Raw genomic sequence first — 20,373 nt, forward strand, 5'->3', positions numbered from 1 at the left:
ATAAAGTTAAAAAGTGCAAGTTTCGAACAAAATAAATATTAAGAATTTAATAATTTAAATTTTACGCGCACTATTGCCATTACTACTACTCTAAGATAATTCGTTGCAGCGGCGACATCATACTTTCAGTCAGAAATACATTCACGCACACGCCATATTCGTATTAAACTACGTAATGATAAAGAAAACGGAATACTAAAACCAGGATTTTTGGTGAAAATATTCATTATTAATAGATGATTTTTGACACAATGTCAGCAAAGGTGAAGACGAGAGTGTGTGGTTTAATTTAGTAATGCAATGTCAAAATTACCCTGTATATTGCCCTTGGACGTTTCGCGAATGTCTAACCAAAGTTTTGTACAATGTTATCAGCCAAAATTATTAGCTTATATTTTCACTAATTATAAAACAATACAGGCTACAGAAAGGAGAGTTTGTATATCTTGGCTTTCACAAGTGATTGTAGATATGATAATGATATAGATAGATGAGTGAGTGTAAGGAATCGGATGAATGGGGCGTTGTACACCTTTATGGGTAGCTGCAAAGTGTCCAAAAAGGCACAACTGGCAGTCTATAGAGGAGTGTTATCGCCTACTCCGATGTATAGTAGTGAAAGTTGGGTATGGCGGAAAGCATGAAAGCATTAAGCAGTGGAAATGAGTTAAGAAGCATGTGTGGGGTGACTTTGAATGTTAGAGTGCGGAATACTATGGTCATGGATATGTGTGGAATGACAGAGGATGTATTAACCAAAATTGAGAAGGGTATGCTAAGGTGGTTTGGGCATTTGGAGAGGATGGATGATAGGAGACTGACAAAGATATATAAGGCGAATGTGGATGGAAGAGTAGGGCTCGACCGCAACGAACCTTCGAATGTCATATATGTCATTCTTAGTAAAGGTCAGGTCAAAATTACCCTGAATCAGCAGGAATGCATGAAAAATTGATGAAGGTGGATGAAGCGAGAGAAGTATGCCAGAATCGTGCAGTGGCAATCCATAGTCTCTGCCTACCCCTACGGGATATGGGGCGCGATACTATGTTTGTATAATGTAAATAAATAAAATGCGGTAGAGGTAACTCTAGTTTATATTTCTTTAGTTCGACATTTAGGAAAGTAAGTGGGTTTATAAGTAAGGTTCAGAGCAAGAGACGCCGCGATGGACGGGTACTGGAGTTTCGTGCTGCTGTACATTTCGAAGACATCTTTCATTACGTTTCGCTCAAGATGTGCCATTGGGTGGAGAACATGTTGTTCCTTTTACCTCACTTAAACCCTATCTATAAATTAATATACTTATGATAATATTGTATAACTATAATATCTTTAAAATGCGATTTTGAAGGGATAGTTCTTGTGTGTGTCGCCCATTCTGAAACAAAAATAAAAATATTATAGTAAAAGCCAATAATGTTCATCTTTCATTAACTCCTCGAATGTGGGGTCGACACCTCATATTACAGTACTTGGTATAGTTATTATCAACCGTGTAGTTCCAAGGTGTATGCAACTATGTATTTTTAGAAAGGCTGTAGATTATTAACCGACTTCAAAAGAAGGTTCTCAGTTCGAAGTGTTTTTTTAATGTGTTAACTCAGTCGTTCAACTGATTTGGAAAATTATTTTTTGTTTTTGACAACCCACCCAATGAACGTGAAGGTCCTCTTGTTTCTGTTGAGCGCGTGCAGAGCTTCCACCTGGCCCTGGGACAGCGTGAAGGTCAGCGCTTGCAGGTTGTCCCACAGCCGCTTGGCGGACGATGACTTTACCACCGCGTTCCGGCCGCTATCTAGCTGATATCTAGAAAGATATTGAAGACAGTTATATACTGAAAAAGTGACTTCACTGCACCTTGTGCTCAGTGGAGTAGGGTCCAGATAGTGTTGACTAATGAGGACCCTTCAACAGTCGGCACAATTATGCCGGCTTGTTGGAGCCGAGGCACAGGCTGATCCCAGAACACGACATCTACGTAGGCCACTATGGTGGGTTTTAACACCTTGTTTACGGTGGTAGCTATCTGGGCAGATAAAATATATCTAACTTCCAGTAAATGTAGTAGGTATTAATTACCTTATAAGTAGTTGTGCGGGGCTAACATTGAGGCCGGAAGCCATCACTTGTACCAGGGGATCATCAATAACAGGAGGTAGTGTGCTCTTGTACTCGGCAGGCGTTCCCTTTGAGCCTAGTACTCCGAAACAGCTCAGCTTGATGTCTCGCTCTTCGCAGAAGAGGTCCAGTTTTTGTTGGGTAAGGTACGGGTGGCATTCCACCTGAAAGTTTAGATGTTGGTTTTGGATATGTTGTTCGAGCAATTTGTAAGTTTTTACGATATCTACTATGTCTTCCTTTACCTGATTGACTGTCGGCTTGATCTTCCCCTTATCAAGTATCCTCTGCAACTGCGCCGAGTTGAAGTTGCTGACTCCTATACTCCTGACCAGGCCCTTCGTCATCAGCTGTTCCATGCCATACCACGCGTCCAGGTAATCGAATCGCGAGTACTGGATCACTGTCGCTATCTTTGGTATCGCCTCACCGCCTTCCTGTAATGTGAACTCTTGTTATCTTCTGGTAGCCTGGTACTTTTAAAATAAATTCAAGATACCATATCTATACTATTATATAAAGCTGAAGAGTTTGTTTGTTTGTTTGTTTGAACGCGCTAATCTCAGGAACTACCAGTCCAAATTGAAAAATTCTTTTTGCGTTGGATAGCCCTTTGTTCGTGGAGTGCTATAGGCTATATATCATCACGCTATACCCAATAGGAGCGGGGCAGTAATGGCTAATCTCAGGAACTACCGGTCCAAACTGAAAAATTCTTTTTGTGTTGGATAGCCCTTTGTTCGTGGAGTGCTATAGGCTATATATCATTACGCTATGACTAATAGGAGCGGAGCAGTAATGGCTAATCTCAGGAACTATCAGATCGAACTGTAAAAAATATTTTTGTGTTGGATAGCACTTTGTTCCTGGAGTGCTATAGGCTATACATCATTACGCTATGACCAATCGGAGCGGAGCAGTAATGAAACATGTTGCAAAAACGGGGAAAAATTATTAGTTTTGAGAGCTTCCGTTGCGTGCGCTGCGTAAACGGTTAAAGTTATGCAACAATGATGTATGACGGGATTATTCCTCTTAAAAAGTTCTAAAAAATATATTATAAAACAAAAGTCCCCCGCTGCATCTGTCTGCCTGAACGTGTTAAACTCAAAAACTACCCAACGTATTAAGATGAAATTTGGTATGGAGACAGTTTGAGAGGCTCCCGGGAAACTACTACTTTTATAATGAAAACTTTAGCCTGAAAAACTTTATAACGCGGGCGGAGCCGCGGGCAAAAGCTAGTTGAAGATAAATTAACTGTAAATGTGAATTCTTCTTGCCTTCTGCCAGCTTGGTTCGTTTTAGCATGAACTCTAAAGCCCGCCATGTGACTGTGAAGGCTGCATTTGCAAACATCGGAACGTCGGGAGAAAAATAAAATACAAAAAGCCGCGAAAACCGAAAATCAGTTTTAATTTAACGTTGAATACTAATTGTGGGAGTTTAATAATACTAATACTAAGTGTTTACTAATTGTGGGAGGTAGGGAACAGTTCAATAATCGACCAATCATTTATTCGGCATAAAATCAGTGTAGAATTTGGTTTCAATCCTTCGAAATTTCCCGATCTAACAATCATCACAGTCTTGGATTGAGGAGGGAAATCTACTATAGCACTTACCTTGAAAGACATAGGGTTGTGTATCAAATAAAGATCGAAATATTCAAGTCCCATGGCGTCCAGCGAGGACCTGCACGCCTTCTCCACCAGGTCGGTGCGGTGAAACGTGCTCCACAACTTGGAAATGATGAACAACTCATCTCTGCGGGAACAATATTAAATTTCGATCAACTTCGTTAAAACAAGATATTCCTGTCCACCCTTACTCATAACAGTTAGACAAGCTATTTTTTTAAAAAATATTAGGTATATATGAATGGTTTCCCTTCCAAACGTACAAAAACTAATTTTTAACCAATTTTAATGTTGTTTGCCAGTGCGAAGGATAAAATGTTCCTAAAGGGAACCCGAAACAACATATAGGTACTAATATGCATAAATGCGGTCCGCAAATCATTCTAATGATAATTAGATTCTACATAAATGGAAGCTCGTAAAAATTGGGTTATTTAGACACTTCGCTACCGCTGTCTGCCAAGATTTGTTATTTACATTAGCTGTTACACAAATAATACACAAAATCAAACAGTAACCTACTGTTTTCAGCCGGCCTTATTTGTATACAAGCATCTACTGTTGGTAGGTTTCTCATATGTGGGAGTCCCAGTAGGTACCACCGCAATATCTATTTCTGCCGCCAAGCAACAATGTGCACTCACTGTTGTGTTCCGGTTTTGAGGACATTGTAGCTAGTGTAACTACTTTACATAATAAAACTTAACATCTCATGTCTTAGGACGGCGAGCGCAATGGAATACCAAACAATATTTACAATTCAAGGTGTTGGATGATGTTTCTACTGCTTATGGGCGTTCGTATCGTTTACCATCAGGCGAACGGCAAGATCGTCACGTCATTCAAAGCAATATAAAAAACCAGTTATTTTCTTCGTAGCTATAAATATAATAATAATAATAATAATACCAGCCCTGAATTATATATTTGCCCACTGCTGAGCACGGGCCTCCTCTACCACTGAGAGGGATTAGGCCTTAGTCCACCACGCTGGCCTAGTGCGGATTGGTAGACTTCACACACCTTCGAAATTCCTATAGAGAACTTCTCAGATAGCTATAAAGAATAAAGAATAATTGCCCTCTTAAAAGGGAGGATACAGACCGTCGCACAGTTCCGTCTTCAATCTTAGCTCTTATAGCCTCTCCTATCTGCTTTTCATTACCGTAGATGTAGGCGGTGTCTATTGCCCTATAACCCAGGTCTATTGCGGCACCTATAACGTGCTGGATCAGGCGAGGGTCCAGCTGCAACAAGCAAGTACAGGAGTGGTGATTAGGCTTCGAATGGTGAGACTAATGTAGTTGTTTTGATGTTTGAATAACACCAGGTTCTCCTGCATTTTCCGTAGGAAAGATTCTTCGTGAAGAAAGACTAGTTACTGTGCTAGAACTGTAGAAAGTTTTGGTATGATTAAAAGCTAATTGGAGTCGTATTTCCTACAAATCTATGGAGATTTTTTTTATAATATCTTACCTTAAAAGCACTTTAACCTCTACTGATTTCCAGAGGCTTTTGATCTTTATAGGCAAAAGGATCGATTAGTCAAAAATATGTTGCATAATTTGTTAATTTCCTTGCTAACTGTACACATGGGCGCCGGGGAGGGGGTGCAAGTAGGTGCACGTGCACCCTATGCCCAGAAATAAATCATAAAAATGTAAGACATTGAATAAATCTGCAAAATGGAACTATCGACCGTAGAGGTTTTATTGTGAATTTTCAAAAACCCACTCGATTTAAATTTGTAAAATAATGTTAATGATGTTATGTAGTATAGAGTTTAGGTGTAGATGCACCCCCCTAAAACTAATCTTGGCGGCGCCCATGACTACATTATTTTTAAAAACTTTGATTGTGACATTTGATGTCTTTATAAATGAAGGAGTCTTCTAAAAAAGTCTTGTGGCTACAGGATTAAGGTACCCTTATTGCCACGTCTCCAATCCACACTGTATCCCGTCACTTTATATAATTTTGAAAGTTTTGTTAGAATTTTTATTCTACGTCAGTCCGGGTTCTGTGCTACGGGGCAGTATCAAATATAAGTGAGCGGGTATAAATTTAAGTCCATGCAGAAAATGTGCAGCCACAACTAGTAAAATATATTTTGTTGAGACATCTGAGGCTTTTAAATGCAGCAATATTCGGAAATTAATACGCTGTTGTCTAAGTAAATGCTTCGGTGAATTATATATGTAGACATATGTAATTATAATAATATTTTATTCATGCAATGATCTTAAGGAAAGTACTATATCAATTTAAGAATAAGGGAAGATTTTTTTGCTTACAATATACGTCAACAGATGGCGTCAGTTAAAAAGTAGCTCGCGACACAGAGTTGTGCACGCTGAAACCATATAAGCTTCAGTGAAAAATGCATCGTGAGCTAACCTATCAACTATAGAAATTTTTGGATAGTCCTTCACAAGGGCTTTGCATCTCAAAACATGTGATGTTATTCATAACATGACTTTGTAACTAGCGCCTTCAAGAGAACGGTGATGATGGTAAATGGAATGTAATTTACCATTATCTATCGTTCAGTTTACGAAGAAGTCCTCAATTCGAACCTTTTTTCTAGATTCCTCTTTTGATTTTACTGATTCAAGGTGATTTTCTCTAAAACACGGTGTTTTATCCTTGCATTAAGTAATTCTCGATTCATGAAGACAGTAATGCAGCAATGTTTCCTTTCAAGTTTCAATAAACATGCATGTAAAAAATACTGTTCAAATTAACTTCCAAACAGTGTTACCAGATTAAATATATAAAAAATACCATGTTGCAATCTCGAATTATGCACACACTTAGCCTATCGTCATATCGGACACAAATTATCGCCATATCGAGTAAAAAAACCCTTACCGTAGCTGTTCCAAGAGCGAGGACCGGCATCTCCACGCCATTCCTGAGCAGCATACTGGGCACGTTCTCAATCCTGCCAAACATCAGCCTGGCGCTCTTCAGTTCCGCCACTCGCTCGTCCAGCTCCTCCTGCGTCATATTCACAGCCTGGGGTTTCGTTTTCTCGACCCTGGTGTGGCTGACGGTTGAGTATTGCGTCTTGCTAGCCGCTGCTTTACTCTGCAACGCGGAAATTGAATGTAAAAATTGTCTCCGTGGTGCTTTGCTCATCCTTTGATAAACAGCAGTGCATGTATAAAGATTTCTCATGTTTACGCGAATGTAAGACATTAAAGTAAAACTATTTCACGGATTTTAAAGCGGTTTTTATGTTATTATTTTCTCCCGACGTTACGAAGTCACGGGGCGGACTGAGGTGTTGGTCATCCGAAAAGTAGTAACGATATCTACCTACATTTTACAATTATAAAACTTTTTAAATTTTCGCCGTTGGTGGTCTGATCTACGCAGAATGAGCTCATAGTGTCTTGAATACAACCACGTCACCCGTGATTACGAAGGCTGCAAAGTCTTCGAAACGTCGGGAAAAAATTATAATATAAAACCGCGATAAAAACCAAAAAATAGTTTTATTTTAAAGCAGTGTACGTAACTAAAGTCTCACTCATGGTGTACTAGTACAATTATAATACACAATATTCGATGATTTAAGATATGAAAGTATTTGATTAGATTAGTTTTGAGACAGATCTTTATCGGTATGTTTTAAAAGGTTGCATAAATAACAAAATGTGTTCTCTATTGGTTTCCGTCTACGCTATCTACATATGGGAGAATCTAGAGGGGAATTAGGAAGGGTTAGAGGTCCAACTCACTTTTCGCAAATTATATTTTTTTGACGTCAATATGGTACATAGGTAGGAAGTTTATTTGTGTACGATATTTAAAATCCAATTAGTTATCTTTGCGTTTACTTCAAACCAACATTATTATTTTAATTTTCTAATATTTATTAATTTATACATATACAGGGTCATTTTGATATTGCGTTAATAAAGGAAACCACATACTAATATTCTTGAAAATGACACTTTACAATAAGTTACTGGAACCGTAGTTGTTAAATAAAGAAATCAATGTTTCGAACACAATAAATATCAAAAAAGAATAGTTTTAATGTTAGGCGCCCTAATGCCACTAGTATTACTTAAAAGAATTCGCCGCCGCGGAATGTCATATTCGCACTAAACTACAAAATTATTAAAATCAGAAATTAAAACCAGAATTTTCGGTAAATATTCGTTATTCACGGATATTGGCAAAATATTAGCAGGGGTAAAGACGATTATGTGGTTTTATTTATTAACGCAATGTCAAAATAGGGCCTTGACAGTTATTAACAATACTTAAACAACGTTACACATATAAAGTATGATTTCTTATGTTTACGCGAATGTTAGACATTTAAATTATACTATTTTTCGGATTTTATGTTTCGAAGACTTTGCAGCCTTCATGGTCACGGGGGGACTCTCTGTCCCCCCCCCAATAAAATCCGAAAAATAGTTTCATACTTATAATGTCTAAAATTCGCGTAAACATTAGAAATCATTATAAAACTATTTTTTGGATTTTACGTCGAAAGAAAATTATAATATTAAAAACCGCTATAAAATCCAAAAGATAGTTTTATTTCAACATACAAAGTATGTATATTTATTGTACATTAATAAATATAAAATTTAAATAAGCTCAACTAAAGTTATTACTTAAGTACATAAATATTCTGGGAATTAGAATCTATGTGTAATATATTTTGTATAATCCTAATTGCTAAGTGACATTTGCTTTCTATGCTAGAATGAATCAATATTAATGTGCGGTAATCCGTACAAGCATTAGTGGTTGAGGAAAATCCTGATTTAGTGTTTGACGTCAAGCATTTATCTATTTGAGGTCATTGACACCGCTTATTAATGAAGAGAACTTGTTATTTTACGATAGTACAGACGAGGTTCCCTACGTGATCGGTGTCTCGTATGCTAAACAGCTGGGGATTTGTTTAAGGGATTTTTGGGGTGTAGCCCAGGACTCCGTGGATTGTTAGGGCTCCCAGCTCCCATTGAAGATAGTATAGTGGTCATATTAACAAAATAATGGAGCGTATCATAAAAAAATAGTTTAGACATTGCGCTGTATGGGTACAACATCGTGCATTTGCTCGAAGCGTGCCGTCCTAACAGGCGCATGCGACGGTTGCCACGTCTTTCTCGGGCCCTGGCCTCGCGTCGCTCAGCACTTCGTAGTCCGCTTCACGCTCTCACGCGCGACGCACGTTCTCGCGCTCTTATGTGTATTTGTTTTTTTGAGAAGGCCCATTACATTTTCGTAGGAACTCCTACAATAATATATTTTACCAACCTCCTATATTGTGAACCTACGTCGTTTCTTGACAAGATTGCAATTATTCGAATAATTGATCAGGCCCCCAAATTAGAATTAGCTCAGGGCCCCAACAAAACTCAAGTCAACAACAGAGTGTGGATAGCTTCCACTAATTAGTCTATTTCGACTGCGAAAATTCGTCGAAATTTCGTCATATTAAATTTTAAAGGCCGAAATATCCATGATTATTAATTATTTTTACGTTTTTCTTTCAACTGCGAGAACTAATCACTAACTAGACGTGAATTTAAATTCTTTACTTGCCAATACTTGTTTAGTTACCCAGATTAAAGCCGAAACAAAATGTATGAAAATGGACCTTGAGCTACCACCTTAAGATTTGTTAAAACACTATTATTACACAGTTAATAATTAAGTAAGGAGCTTTAGTTACAATAAAACATAAATCCATTTTAATCAATTTTATAAAACTCGTTAGTTAATTAGACAATCGATTAAAATCACAAATAGAAAATAAAAGCTGTAATTACAAAAATTTACTTACAAACAGAAAACACATTATAATATACACGAATTTCATGGTTAAGTTATAACTTGGCAATTATCGCGCAGCCTTCGCATGCGGTCACTAACTGACTTTTTTCTTGCGTTTCTATATTTATTATTTATTTGAGCGTCAGGTGGGGTTTCCTATTGGGGTTAAAGTGCTGTTCAAGATTGACTGCAGGCGACACCGTTCACTTATTATTTGATTCGTTCCCTACCGAATTTCGGCCACAGCGGCCAATCTAAACGGAGATCAGCCACGCAGGAGATTTTATAGTGCACTAGTGTGTGCAATACACAAGCACTCTCTGTCCCTTTACTCTCATAGACTGGTGAGACAATCCAACATGACCGAAGAGATCAGGCGCAGGACCAACGGCTTTAAGTCTTTTCGAGGCACGAGTATCACACCGCCAACTTCCTGACTTCAAGCTACATCACAGTAATTTTAAAAATGGAAAAACCCAGATACTGTTATTTTGGACCGATCCGGGATTCGAACCCAGGACCTCAGCGCGGTTATCGTATTAGTACCGTGTTAATTACAACCACTCCACTGATGTATTCAAACTACTTATTAAATAACTAATTTGGGAGTATGAAATTTGTACTCGATGTAGCGATAGGCTCGCCCTTTATCACATTATGGGACGGAACATATTATATCGAAATGTGGGCGCCCGGTTGGACCTCTGCTTACCCTAAGGATAAAAATATCGTGTGTGTTGTAAATTGTGTGCGAATATTGTGTCCTAGTTCTGACGTAGGTACAAAAAGGGAATCTCTGATAGAGTTTAGGGGTCCAGAAAATTAAATTCTTTATATTTTTAACAATAATTATGATTTCAGTTTCGTGTTGTGTATTTTATTTGCGTTAGAATTAACCTTAGTTTCTCTGCTTTAGCTTGTTTTTTGGAGGTTACATTTTAACCTTCTTGCTTGTGCCTATGTAAATACGTCACATATTATCGGCCATTCGTTTAAATAAAACAGGTGTATGCGAGTGCGTTTTATCGCAGCGGCAGTATTGGAATCGTACATTAAGTGTATATAGAACTTAAGCAATTTTACCGACTTAACTTTGAACCTTAGTTTTTTTTTACCAGTGTTACATATATTATACAATGAGCAAGGTGACGTGGTCTGTCGTGTAAAAAAAAGAAAAAGGGCGGGAAACTGTACCGGCTAGCGCGCGGACCACTGCGTCGGCGATACACTTTTGCTTGCATTTTGCTTTGGATCGGATGGATGTTCACAATTGTTGCATTTCGCTAGCTATATTTTTATGTTCTTGCTCTTTCGTTTATTCATTAGGTAATTTGATTAATATTGTTGTCTTTTTATAAATAAGTTTTTGTTATAAATACTAAATACTATGTTAGTTCTCTGTGACGATCTTCAAATAAATAAATGTTAAAACCCTAAATATACATAATATATTTCAACGTCAGTTATATTATTAAATACCAGGCAATCATGATTGCAAACTCACCTCACTTACCTCAAACATCGCTATCTTCTCCAACACAGACATCTTTCGCGGCATCTCCTTAATATCTATGGTTTTCTTGTCCACCTCTTGTCGGTCCACCGACGTCATCCTGGATATCATCCTGCTGACTTTTCCCTTTATAACATTGTTGATGTCTACATCTGCGTAATATTTCTTCTTCTCTTCTATGCTCTTGAATTTTCTGGTGACGGTTGAAGAAGTCTCTTTCACAGGTGTCCTCGGTAGTTTGGGACTTTGTTCAAACATCCGTATTTCATCGCCTTGCTCTGCTTCTTCTTGAATTCTGGCGTAAGCTAAGTCCCCTTCTCGCTTAATAACGTATCCTCTTGGTTTTACAGTTTTAGTTTCACTGTAACTGTCTTTTGTTTTGTCTAATATTTGTACATTACTAGACTGGACATTTGCAATTACGTTGCCGTCAATTCTTGCTTCTCTAAATTCAATATTGCCACTAGAAACATTAGTAGAAGATTGTGTAAACGTAGCTTTTGATGTGTTAATTGTTGTACTGCTGATGTTTCTAGATTGCGTTGCAGCTGTTGTCAGACTCGTAGATCTTTTAAAGACATTAGAATTGGCATTTTGGTTTGTCAGGCTAATAGATCTTTCAAGAGCAGAAGAATGTGCATTTTCTCTTTCAATAAATCTATTATCATCAATTTTAGCCTCTTTGTATTCCCTGCTTATTTGTTTCACCAACTGAATTTCGCTATTCTCAGCAGCTTTATGTGCTATAGCTTCTTTTGCCTGTGTTGTTATTTGGATCGTATCGTCTTCTTTACTGATATTTGTATTTATTTGAAGGTCAGATTTAGGTGTAACAAAAATAACAGGAGCATCTGTCATGACTTTTCCTAAGCTTTCAGTTGATTTGCTGAAAATTTTAGATTCGTAGTTCAATAGACCAGGACTTAAAGTGTCAGTTCTAGAGTGTACTTCTAAGTTTTTAGTAGATTCGACTTTTTGCTCATACTCGGTGGCAAGTTTTTTTACGTCCTTGAATGTGTATTGAATCGTTGGTGCTTCAGAAGTTACTATATTTTCTTCTTTTTCTTCTGAAACAATGACAGATTTCTCCTCGGTTTTGTCAGTAATTTGCTCATATTCGATGTCCTGTACTGTGATATCAACGTTGGATTTATAATCGATTGCTGTAACCGATTCAGGTGTTTTAGGAATATCCTCCTTTTCCAGTCTTGTAATTTCAGCGATGTGTTCATTTGATTCAATGTTTTTATTTAATTCGTGAGTGTTAACAACACTATCGAATCTATAATCCATCGTAGCAATTTGCCCAGGTCTGTGATGTATTTTAATGTCTTTAGAAACAAACTTATTGTCCTTACTCACTTCAACTCTGCGTTCAAATTCACTAGTAAGTCTGTTTACTCCTTTGAATTGATAATCAATTGTCCGTGGTCGATCAGGTGTTACAGCACTATACTCTTTATTATTACTTGTTATAGTGACTGTTTTCGCGACATTTGTTTTGGTTTCTTGTTCATTTTGCATACTTTGATTATTAATATTGCTGTCGAATTTGTATTCGAGCGTGGCTACTAGGTCAGGGTTTACAGAACCAACGTCGTTATTGCTGTTTGAAATAACGATATCTTTTCTTATTTCAACGTCTTGTTTAGTTTTGTTTTCAACATTTTGTGTTTCTTGCAGTTTATTATCGGATGATGATACGTGGTTATTTTTATTATCTTGACTTGCTAGACTTGAAATAACTTTAGTCATTTCGACTCTTTGCTTGTATTCGTCTGCCTTTACCCTATAGTCAATGTCTGTAATGGACTTGGATTTGTAATAACTTTCATCTTTAAACCCTTGGATTATGTCGATGCTGTGTTTCTCGCCAACTTGTTTCATTTCTGTATTTATGTTGTAATCTAGTGTAGTAACTTGTTCTGGTTTCAAAGGACTAACGTCTTTATTGCTGTTAGCAGAGAGGGGGGAATCGTCTCGAATTTTTAACACTTCTTCCACTATAGTCGGTGTATGAAGGTGCGCAACTTTTTGTGGTGGATGTTTTATTACAAGTTTTGAAAGATTTTCAGGTTTCTTTTTAGGCACCCGGTCCTCGACATCTTGGCGCTGAAAAAATACAGTCAAAATGCATGTTTTATTTGTCATCCGTGTGATCAAAAATTTAAAATAAATATATGAAATGAAGAACACTTACCTCGAACATAGCAATTTTCGAAAGAATAGACTTTTTCTTCGGAAATTCATCGACTTGGTGTTTGCTCTTTATCTCTGAAGTCTGTTCTGTTGAATCAATCCTGTGAATCAATTTTCCGACTTTATTTTCCTTAGTTGTTAAGTTTTCCACATTCGCCTCTTTCAACACCGCGGTGGATTCAATGCTTTCCTCCTTTTTACTCATGACAACTTCTCTAGCACTTTCTCGCGATTCATTCACCTGTTTGCTGATGGCTGAAATAATTGTCTTTCTCGCAATAGTTTTTTCCAAATTCTCTTCTTTATCATCTGTAGGAGATTTTATATCCTGTGTTTTTATGTTGTTGGATTCCGTTGTATGTGTTACAGATGTACTACGCTCTATGGCAGGAGTTTTATTCAGGACATTGACAATTTTACTTTCTGTTGTTACTTTTTCGAAAGTACCGCCGTTTACTTTCCGTGGTGACTTAGGTTCTTCTATGGTTATCTTTTCTTCATTGGCTATGCTTGATGATGCTTTAGTAGTAGTGCCAACAGTATTCACAAGATTGTGCTGTGTCGTAATTTCGTCGACAGTGCTGCTCTCTTCTATCTTAAAATCTTTTATTTCTTTTACATTTACATCATTACTTGAAGATATGATACGAGTAACAGTCGTACTTCGTTCAATGGTGGGAATTTTACTTCTAACCTCTACAAAATTACGTTCCGCAGTAATTATTGTTCGACTATTCTTATCAGGCGTAGGTGTTTTAGGTTTTTCTATCTCTTTTACTTGTCCATCATCATTTCCGGTTGATACAACACTAGTGACAGTCATACTACGTTCAATGGTCGGGCTTAATTCTGTAATTTCGACAGTATTATTATTGTCATTTGTATAGATTTTATTGCTTACTATCTCTTTAGCACCAGTAGTCCGTTCATAGCTAGATGCTGATTTAGTAGTAGTTACTTGTGTAATAATATTAGACTCCAGTTTGCTGGTAGTTAGCGAGACATTACTCTGAGATTGTTGCACAACCATCTTATTCTCTTCAGAGGTAATATTTTTGCTTTCAGTATTTATATTTTTGACACTTTCGCGTATTTCTGTTGAGGTTTTATTCGTTTCATTGCTGTTTTCTGTCATCTTAGCTTCAAAAGTAGGATAGCCTATACTAATCGACCCCTTCATTATATTTTCAGTCTGTAGCATATTTGATTGATCAATATTTTTATCAATACTAACTGATGCCGCACCCTGACTTGTTACTTGTACAGTTCTGTGCACAGTAACAGTTTTTGAGCTGCCCTCTATATTTTTATTTAATTCCTTCCCTCCGGTGATGGTTTGAGTTGTAATCATTTTAGAAACTTTTGTCTTTACGTCTGGATTTTTAATAATTCTAGTTTCAACAACGCTCCTTTGTCCTCCTCCAGTGTTCTCTGTTGAAATTGTTCTAGAATATTTCACTGGACCCAGCCCTTCATCTTCTTTGACTCTCATAGAAATTTCTTTCAACCGGGGTAATGATCTGCTTTTAGTTCTCTCACTAACTACTACTGTTTTAGATTCGGCTTGTTCCGAGGTCCTACGTCGAAGCGAAGGTATTCTGCTTTGCCTGATCTTCTCAACATTGATGGGTTGAACTTTGTTTTCGTCATAATCATGAATTATTTCTTCGAATTTACTTTCGATTATTTCCGGATGTTTGACTTCGATGTCGGTTTGTGTGTTCTCTATAATTTCCTCGTATATTTTGTCGAATTCTTCATCGGGCCGCATTACTTCTATATCTTCGCTGTCGCGTTTGTGGACTACGGGTTTGGTGGTAGGTGGTGGTATTTTGCTGAGTCGCGACAGTTTGGTCGGGGTTGCTGGCACTGGGATGTGAGTCTGAAAAAATATATAATCGCTTTACTGAACGATCTTGGTGGAGAATAATAAAAAATACATAAAACAAGTTCCTACGTCTATTTAAATTAAACTATTTTACGAATTTTATCGCGGTTTTAATATTTTACTTTTCTCCTGACGTTTCGAAGACTTTGCAGCCTTCATGGTCACGGGGGGGACTGAAGTGTTGTTCATCCGCAAAGTCAGAGTTACAATATCTACCTACATTTTATAAATATACAACTTTTAAATTCATTCAAACATTCGCGTAAACTTAAGAATTCCTACGTCTACTTACTAATATCATTTGCTGTACTATCTACAAAAAGTCTTAGTGCTATTATATAAAAATTAAAAAGGTTCGACCCCAAACCTCGTGTTCCGTCAGCCCTCTAGTCAATCTTCTCTCTCTCTTCACTCGTTCAGCAGCCTGTCTGAACTTCAGTTTCGGTATTTTAGTCTTCGGCCTCGAGTCTTCTGCTTCCGTCTTTTCCGAGGACACCATAGTTTTCTCTGAAAAGCATAAGTCCAATGATGTTACTAAGTCTAGATTATGAGGTTAATACTTTTGAAATGTTGGATCCTTCCCCAGATTTTTACGTACTCCTATAACATGTGTATCAAGTTAAAGGGTTTGCTGAGAAATATTAAAAATAAAACGCAAGCTTTTATTTAAATGCTCTAAACAGAAAAAAATACCTTTAAATTGAATCAATCTCCGTTTTATTTATAAGAAACTTACCTTCTCTGACCAGCTCCTGGCTCGTAGAGTTGGTTGAGAGAGTGACAGTGGTTCTTGTTATTGTGGTTCCCTCCACAGTCCCGCTTTGTTCCGTGTAACTGCGAGTGATCATGTAGCCTCCGTTTTGGATTTCCTGAAAAAGTTTGACTACTGAAGAAGTCTAGCATCTATGGTTCATGCTTTCAATGAATTATAATTGGTGTAGCTAGTTTATGTCTGCATTCTGAGCAAGGTGTACCAGGGTAACATAGGCTTAAAGAAGGTAAAGGTAGATACCTAAGTTCCGTCAGCCACTTAATGTTAGCAATGTGACCTTAATTTCTATGGTTTTGTGGTTAATCAATTACGATTGTTAGTTTATTTATGAAGAAAGTATTTTCAGGTAATATTCTCTATGGCTTTAGAAAATTGCGGCTGATTATTGCTCGTTTGTGAAAATAAGTTATGTTCGTCTTTAATGTATTCTTGATACTAAAAAAACTACTGTTCATGCTATCTGGGACTGTTTCAATCTTCTTTGAAGTTAAAGATAACAATAGCTAAAGTGGTTATTGAGCAACAATTAATATTGAGCATAAAAACTTATCTATCTTTGGTTTGGCGTACTTTCTAATAAATATTTACGAAGTATATGAATCATGGATTAGGAATTTAAGTAGGTACTTGAACGAAGTACTTATCATTTTGTTTTAATATATTCATATTTGATTTATAGCTTCCACGCTGATTAGGAAGGGTAAAATCAAAAGCAAAATATTGCGTATTTATTTTAATATTTATACTCAAACTTCTGTACGCTTGTGACGACAGTTTTGCCTGGTTGCGTTTCCTTTTTAAATAAATGTTGGTATTTTACGGATATATCTTCTGTGACGGTTATTTTTTGCAATTTCAAATCCCCTTTGGAGAACGTAGCTTCTTTTTTAGTTATGGTTATAACAGGTTCCAACGAATAGTTGTCTGTTACTTCAATTTCTGTACTTACAGCGCCATCTGTGGTCTCATCGTGGGCCTTCTCGGTAATCTCTCTGATATTCTGAGAGCCTGGTACTTCGGATTCCACGTTTTCCGGGTTTTGGTACTCGTACTGTACTTTGAATGATGGTGTTTCTGCCATCTCTGTGCTGGAATTTTAGGGAATCTAGATTTATAAAATGCTTACATCAGAAAAAATTTCAAAGTACTCAAACATATATGTACTTCGAATTTTATCACAGCAATAACACAAGAAAGAGATGTCATAATAGAATTTATTATCAATGATTAATCTTATGTTTTGTCTCTTTGAATTCCAAATCTTTGAATTTAGCGCCAGAAGGAAATCAGATACTGTTTGAGACGCATAGCTCAGAAGGTATTAATTAAACTGCAAAGAGGTAACGTCATCTCTTACAGCGGACAATCTTTATCGGAAAACAATGAATTCAAACATTATTAGAGTCAGGAATTCACATTAAGGACAGAGTTACGTCATTCTAAACCTTATATAAAGATAAATAAGACAATATTTCAATATTACTCACGATTGACTGCGGCCGGGCACAAGGAACTTCAGCAAGCGACTGTGTTCCATGTATAATTTATCATCATTAGATAAAAAGATTACGAGTGCCTGGTATCGATAACTGATTACTGCACATTCTGAAATTAGATAAGATTTATTAATTAAACGTAATTCAAATGCAATTTGCAATTTGGGAATTGTAGGGACCTTGGTGTAGGGCGAGATTTCGTTGTGCTTTTATAGTTGTAATAGTTTCAAGACTGCCTCGGTGGCGCAGTTGTACTGAATGCGCGGTACGACAGTGCTCTGAGGTCCTGGGTTCGAATCCCGGGTCAGGCAAAGTGCTGAGTATATGCTCGCCTTCTATCACGTCATGGGACGGAACACACTTGGCGAAAAGTGGGTACTCTGTTTGCACCTCTGCATACCCCTTAGGGGATAAATGTGTGATGTGTGTGTGTGTGTGTAATATTTTCAATTCTGTATAAATGAAACATTACAAGTAAGTTACTGGATGGATTTGGGTTGGCTTTCTCAACCGGCTGTTGCCTAACGTCAAACTCATGGGTGTTCTTGTGCGCTCGGTCTCCACACCGAATGCACGCCTATGCACAAGGTGACATTTGTCGCGGCCTTAGGCACACAGTTAACTGGGTGTACCTCATGGTTGCCAATTCACATTGAGGCCTTCTTTTCCTGTCCTTCCGTCCCCCATCCTAAAACGACTCCTTCTCCTGCCTTAGTCTTGAACATTTCGTTTGCTCCGTCTGTGATATTTACACTCGTTACGCGTGTACTGGCTTGCTCGTTGGAATGCGTAGATTACAATGCCCAGATGGCAGCGATTACGGCGGCGCTTACTACACGAATCGATCATGCGATAATCGTCAAGGATTTGAAGTTGGTGGCTTGATATATACAGATCGCATAAGAGAAGAGATAGAAAGAAATATTGAGAGCCATGTAAGATGTATACGTGAGATTTGCTTGTTTTAAAGGCGGGTAAAAGAAACGGAGAATTAAACAGCTAATCTATGCTAATTAATATTATAAGGAGGGAATATGTCATTTTGTTTGCAGGGTCTTACCTCTGAAACTACTGAATCGATTTTGAAAATTCTTTCACTAATAGGAGACACTACTTCTGAGTGCTATGTGCTTTTTATCCCGGGAACATATTTTAGCAGAGCTGCGGTAAACCTAGTTATTATTATAATAGAGGTTGTATCAACTGAGGAAGAATAGGGTAGTTTCCTATGTTTGATTTACTTCATTATTTTATATGTAACAGAAAATAATATGTAGAAGAAACCCCTCTATGAAATCAGCATCAAAATAGGTTGATAATGAAGCTGTTAATCATATTTTAAATATTGTTATGAGCAAAAGTGGGGCCGTGGTGGGGTTATCGCGCTGTACTTTTCTTATTTTTGATTTTGATTGATTGATTGATTGATTGATTTCACTATAACTGTAATTTAATAGCTTCCCTTTCCACCAAATTTCAAAGCTTTATAACTTATTTATTATAGTGTGGATTTTGTAAATTGTTTTTCCAATAGTTTTTGGATGAAATACATTTTTGATAGATTTATTTTAAAAAGTCCTCAACTACCTTATTGCAGATTTCAGAATTAATTGTAAACAACATAAAATAGACGATAGCATCGAAGACGGTTTCTTACCTACGGTCGCCTGATATGAAACTAAATCATTATCAGGTACAAATGAATACTACTGAATATAGGGAATTCCCTAAAAAATCCAATCCGACTCTTCATAAGCCTCCTGCATATGGCTGCGACTTTTCCAAATGAGATTAGCCAGGTACACAGGAGATATAGTGCACATATATGTGTGCAATACATAACCACTTTCAGTTCCTTCACTCTCATAGTCCGTTGAGACGGTAATCCGACCCGAGAGAGATCAGGCGCAAGACCAACGGTTTTACTTGCTTTCCGAGGCTCGGGGGTATCACATCGCCAATTTCCTGACACTGAGCTAGGACTTAATAATTTTTAAGATGGAAAATCCGGGCATTTTTGATTCGAACCCAAGATCTAATTGTGGTAGTCGTACTCCCTAAATGAATAATGTCAAATGTTATCAGCTGTTTGGAATATTACTTTAAGGAATAACCGCATGTCGAAAGTTCAAGTATTTATGGAAAGCGGGTTAAAGGTATCGCCATAAGTAATTAAGTTTAGCAACGATTGAAAGTGACACTTTGGCTAGTAAAAGTTTTAATTTTTTATAATTATCTTCCGGATATCACGCTAATATTTTTTTCTTTTACTCTGGCTACTAGTGCTTTGAGCCTCACCGAGCAGCGTGCGTGTATAGGTGGGGATGATTATAATAAATGTTGGTGAATTTTAGAATGTCATAGAAAAAAAATTAATAGCAGATTGGTTTACAAGAATTTTTGCTAGTTTATGCGTGTTCGATCTGTTTTAACTTAAAACTTTTTGGGGTTGTTTTTTGACATTTTGACTGCTTTTTGAGAGTAATACACGGTAGGTACACATGTCTGTGTTTACATTATAATTTAGATGAGAAAAAGTCACTTACCATAGTTACAGGGTTGAAAAAGAAAACAACACTTTTATTCATAAATTCACCTTGATGCACTTTTATTTTGTTGTATAGTTAGATATCACTTTAATAATAACTGAAAGTAAAAAAAAAGTTACTGGCTGGAAAGAACAATAAAAATATGTTTAAAAAAATTGGCCAGTTTTTTTTACTTCTACAAACAATATGAAAATTTAATTTAAAAATTACTGTGTTCTATTTTTAAAGTTTATTTAAAATCGCGCCATTTTTGTGATTTTAATACAAAAAGCGAAGGTCAATGTTACGTAATGCCAAACCAGGTAATCCTTGAATCAGGAGCGCCGGCTAGGTGGTCACAATTAGACTAACTCCTATTATCACTCCGGTAGTGATAACCGGCGA

The 20,373-nt window shown here is 37.0% G+C and overlaps 1 protein-coding gene across 4 annotated transcripts; it reads right to left on the reverse strand.

Annotated features, from left to right (window-relative positions):
* Positions 1 to 1,079: 1,079 nt before the first annotated feature.
* Positions 1,080 to 20,373, reverse strand: LOC115447156. 4 transcript variants are annotated; one of them, XM_030174126.2, is made up of 15 exons: positions 20,289 to 20,371; positions 19,987 to 20,086; positions 17,432 to 17,549; positions 16,894 to 17,032; positions 15,909 to 16,041; positions 15,540 to 15,679; positions 13,286 to 15,166; positions 11,077 to 13,197; positions 6,633 to 6,851; positions 4,866 to 5,008; positions 3,747 to 3,888; positions 2,367 to 2,558; positions 2,083 to 2,285; positions 1,654 to 1,809; positions 1,080 to 1,381 (listed from the first exon to the last, which is right to left on the reverse strand). In XM_030174126.2, the coding sequence occupies exons 3-15, from the start codon at positions 17,479 to 17,481 to the stop codon at positions 1,336 to 1,338; spliced, it is 5,565 nt and encodes a 1,854-aa protein (XP_030029986.1). In that variant the 5' UTR covers positions 17,482 to 17,549; positions 19,987 to 20,086; positions 20,289 to 20,371; the 3' UTR covers positions 1,080 to 1,335. The 4 variants fall into 4 exon arrangements, with proteins under 4 accessions (XP_030029986.1, XP_037299340.1, XP_030029987.1 ...); XM_037443443.1 differs by lacking the exon at positions 17,432 to 17,549 and having other exon boundaries at positions 20,289 to 20,373; XM_030174127.2 differs by having other exon boundaries at positions 11,086 to 13,197; positions 19,987 to 20,334.

Source organism: Manduca sexta, chromosome 26, assembly GCF_014839805.1.
Source record: "Manduca sexta isolate Smith_Timp_Sample1 chromosome 26, JHU_Msex_v1.0, whole genome shotgun sequence".
Lineage (NCBI taxonomy): Eukaryota > Metazoa > Arthropoda > Insecta > Lepidoptera > Sphingidae > Manduca > Manduca sexta.

What these genes read in the sequence shown, in the direction of transcription:
- LOC115447156 (XM_030174126.2), bottom strand. Translation starts at nt 17,481, where the DNA reads ATGGAACACAGTCGCTTGCTGAAGTTCCTTGTGCCCGGCCGCAGTCAA. An exon ending in CCAGGAGCTGGTCAGAGAAG is followed by an intron (nt 15,680 to 15,908) that starts GTAAGTTTCTTA and finishes TATGCTTTTCAG; the next exon opens with AGAAAACTATGGTGTCCTCG. An exon ending in GAGGGCTGACGGAACACGAG is followed by an intron (nt 15,167 to 15,539) that starts GTTTGGGGTCGA and finishes ATATTTTTTCAG; the next exon opens with ACTCACATCCCAGTGCCAGC.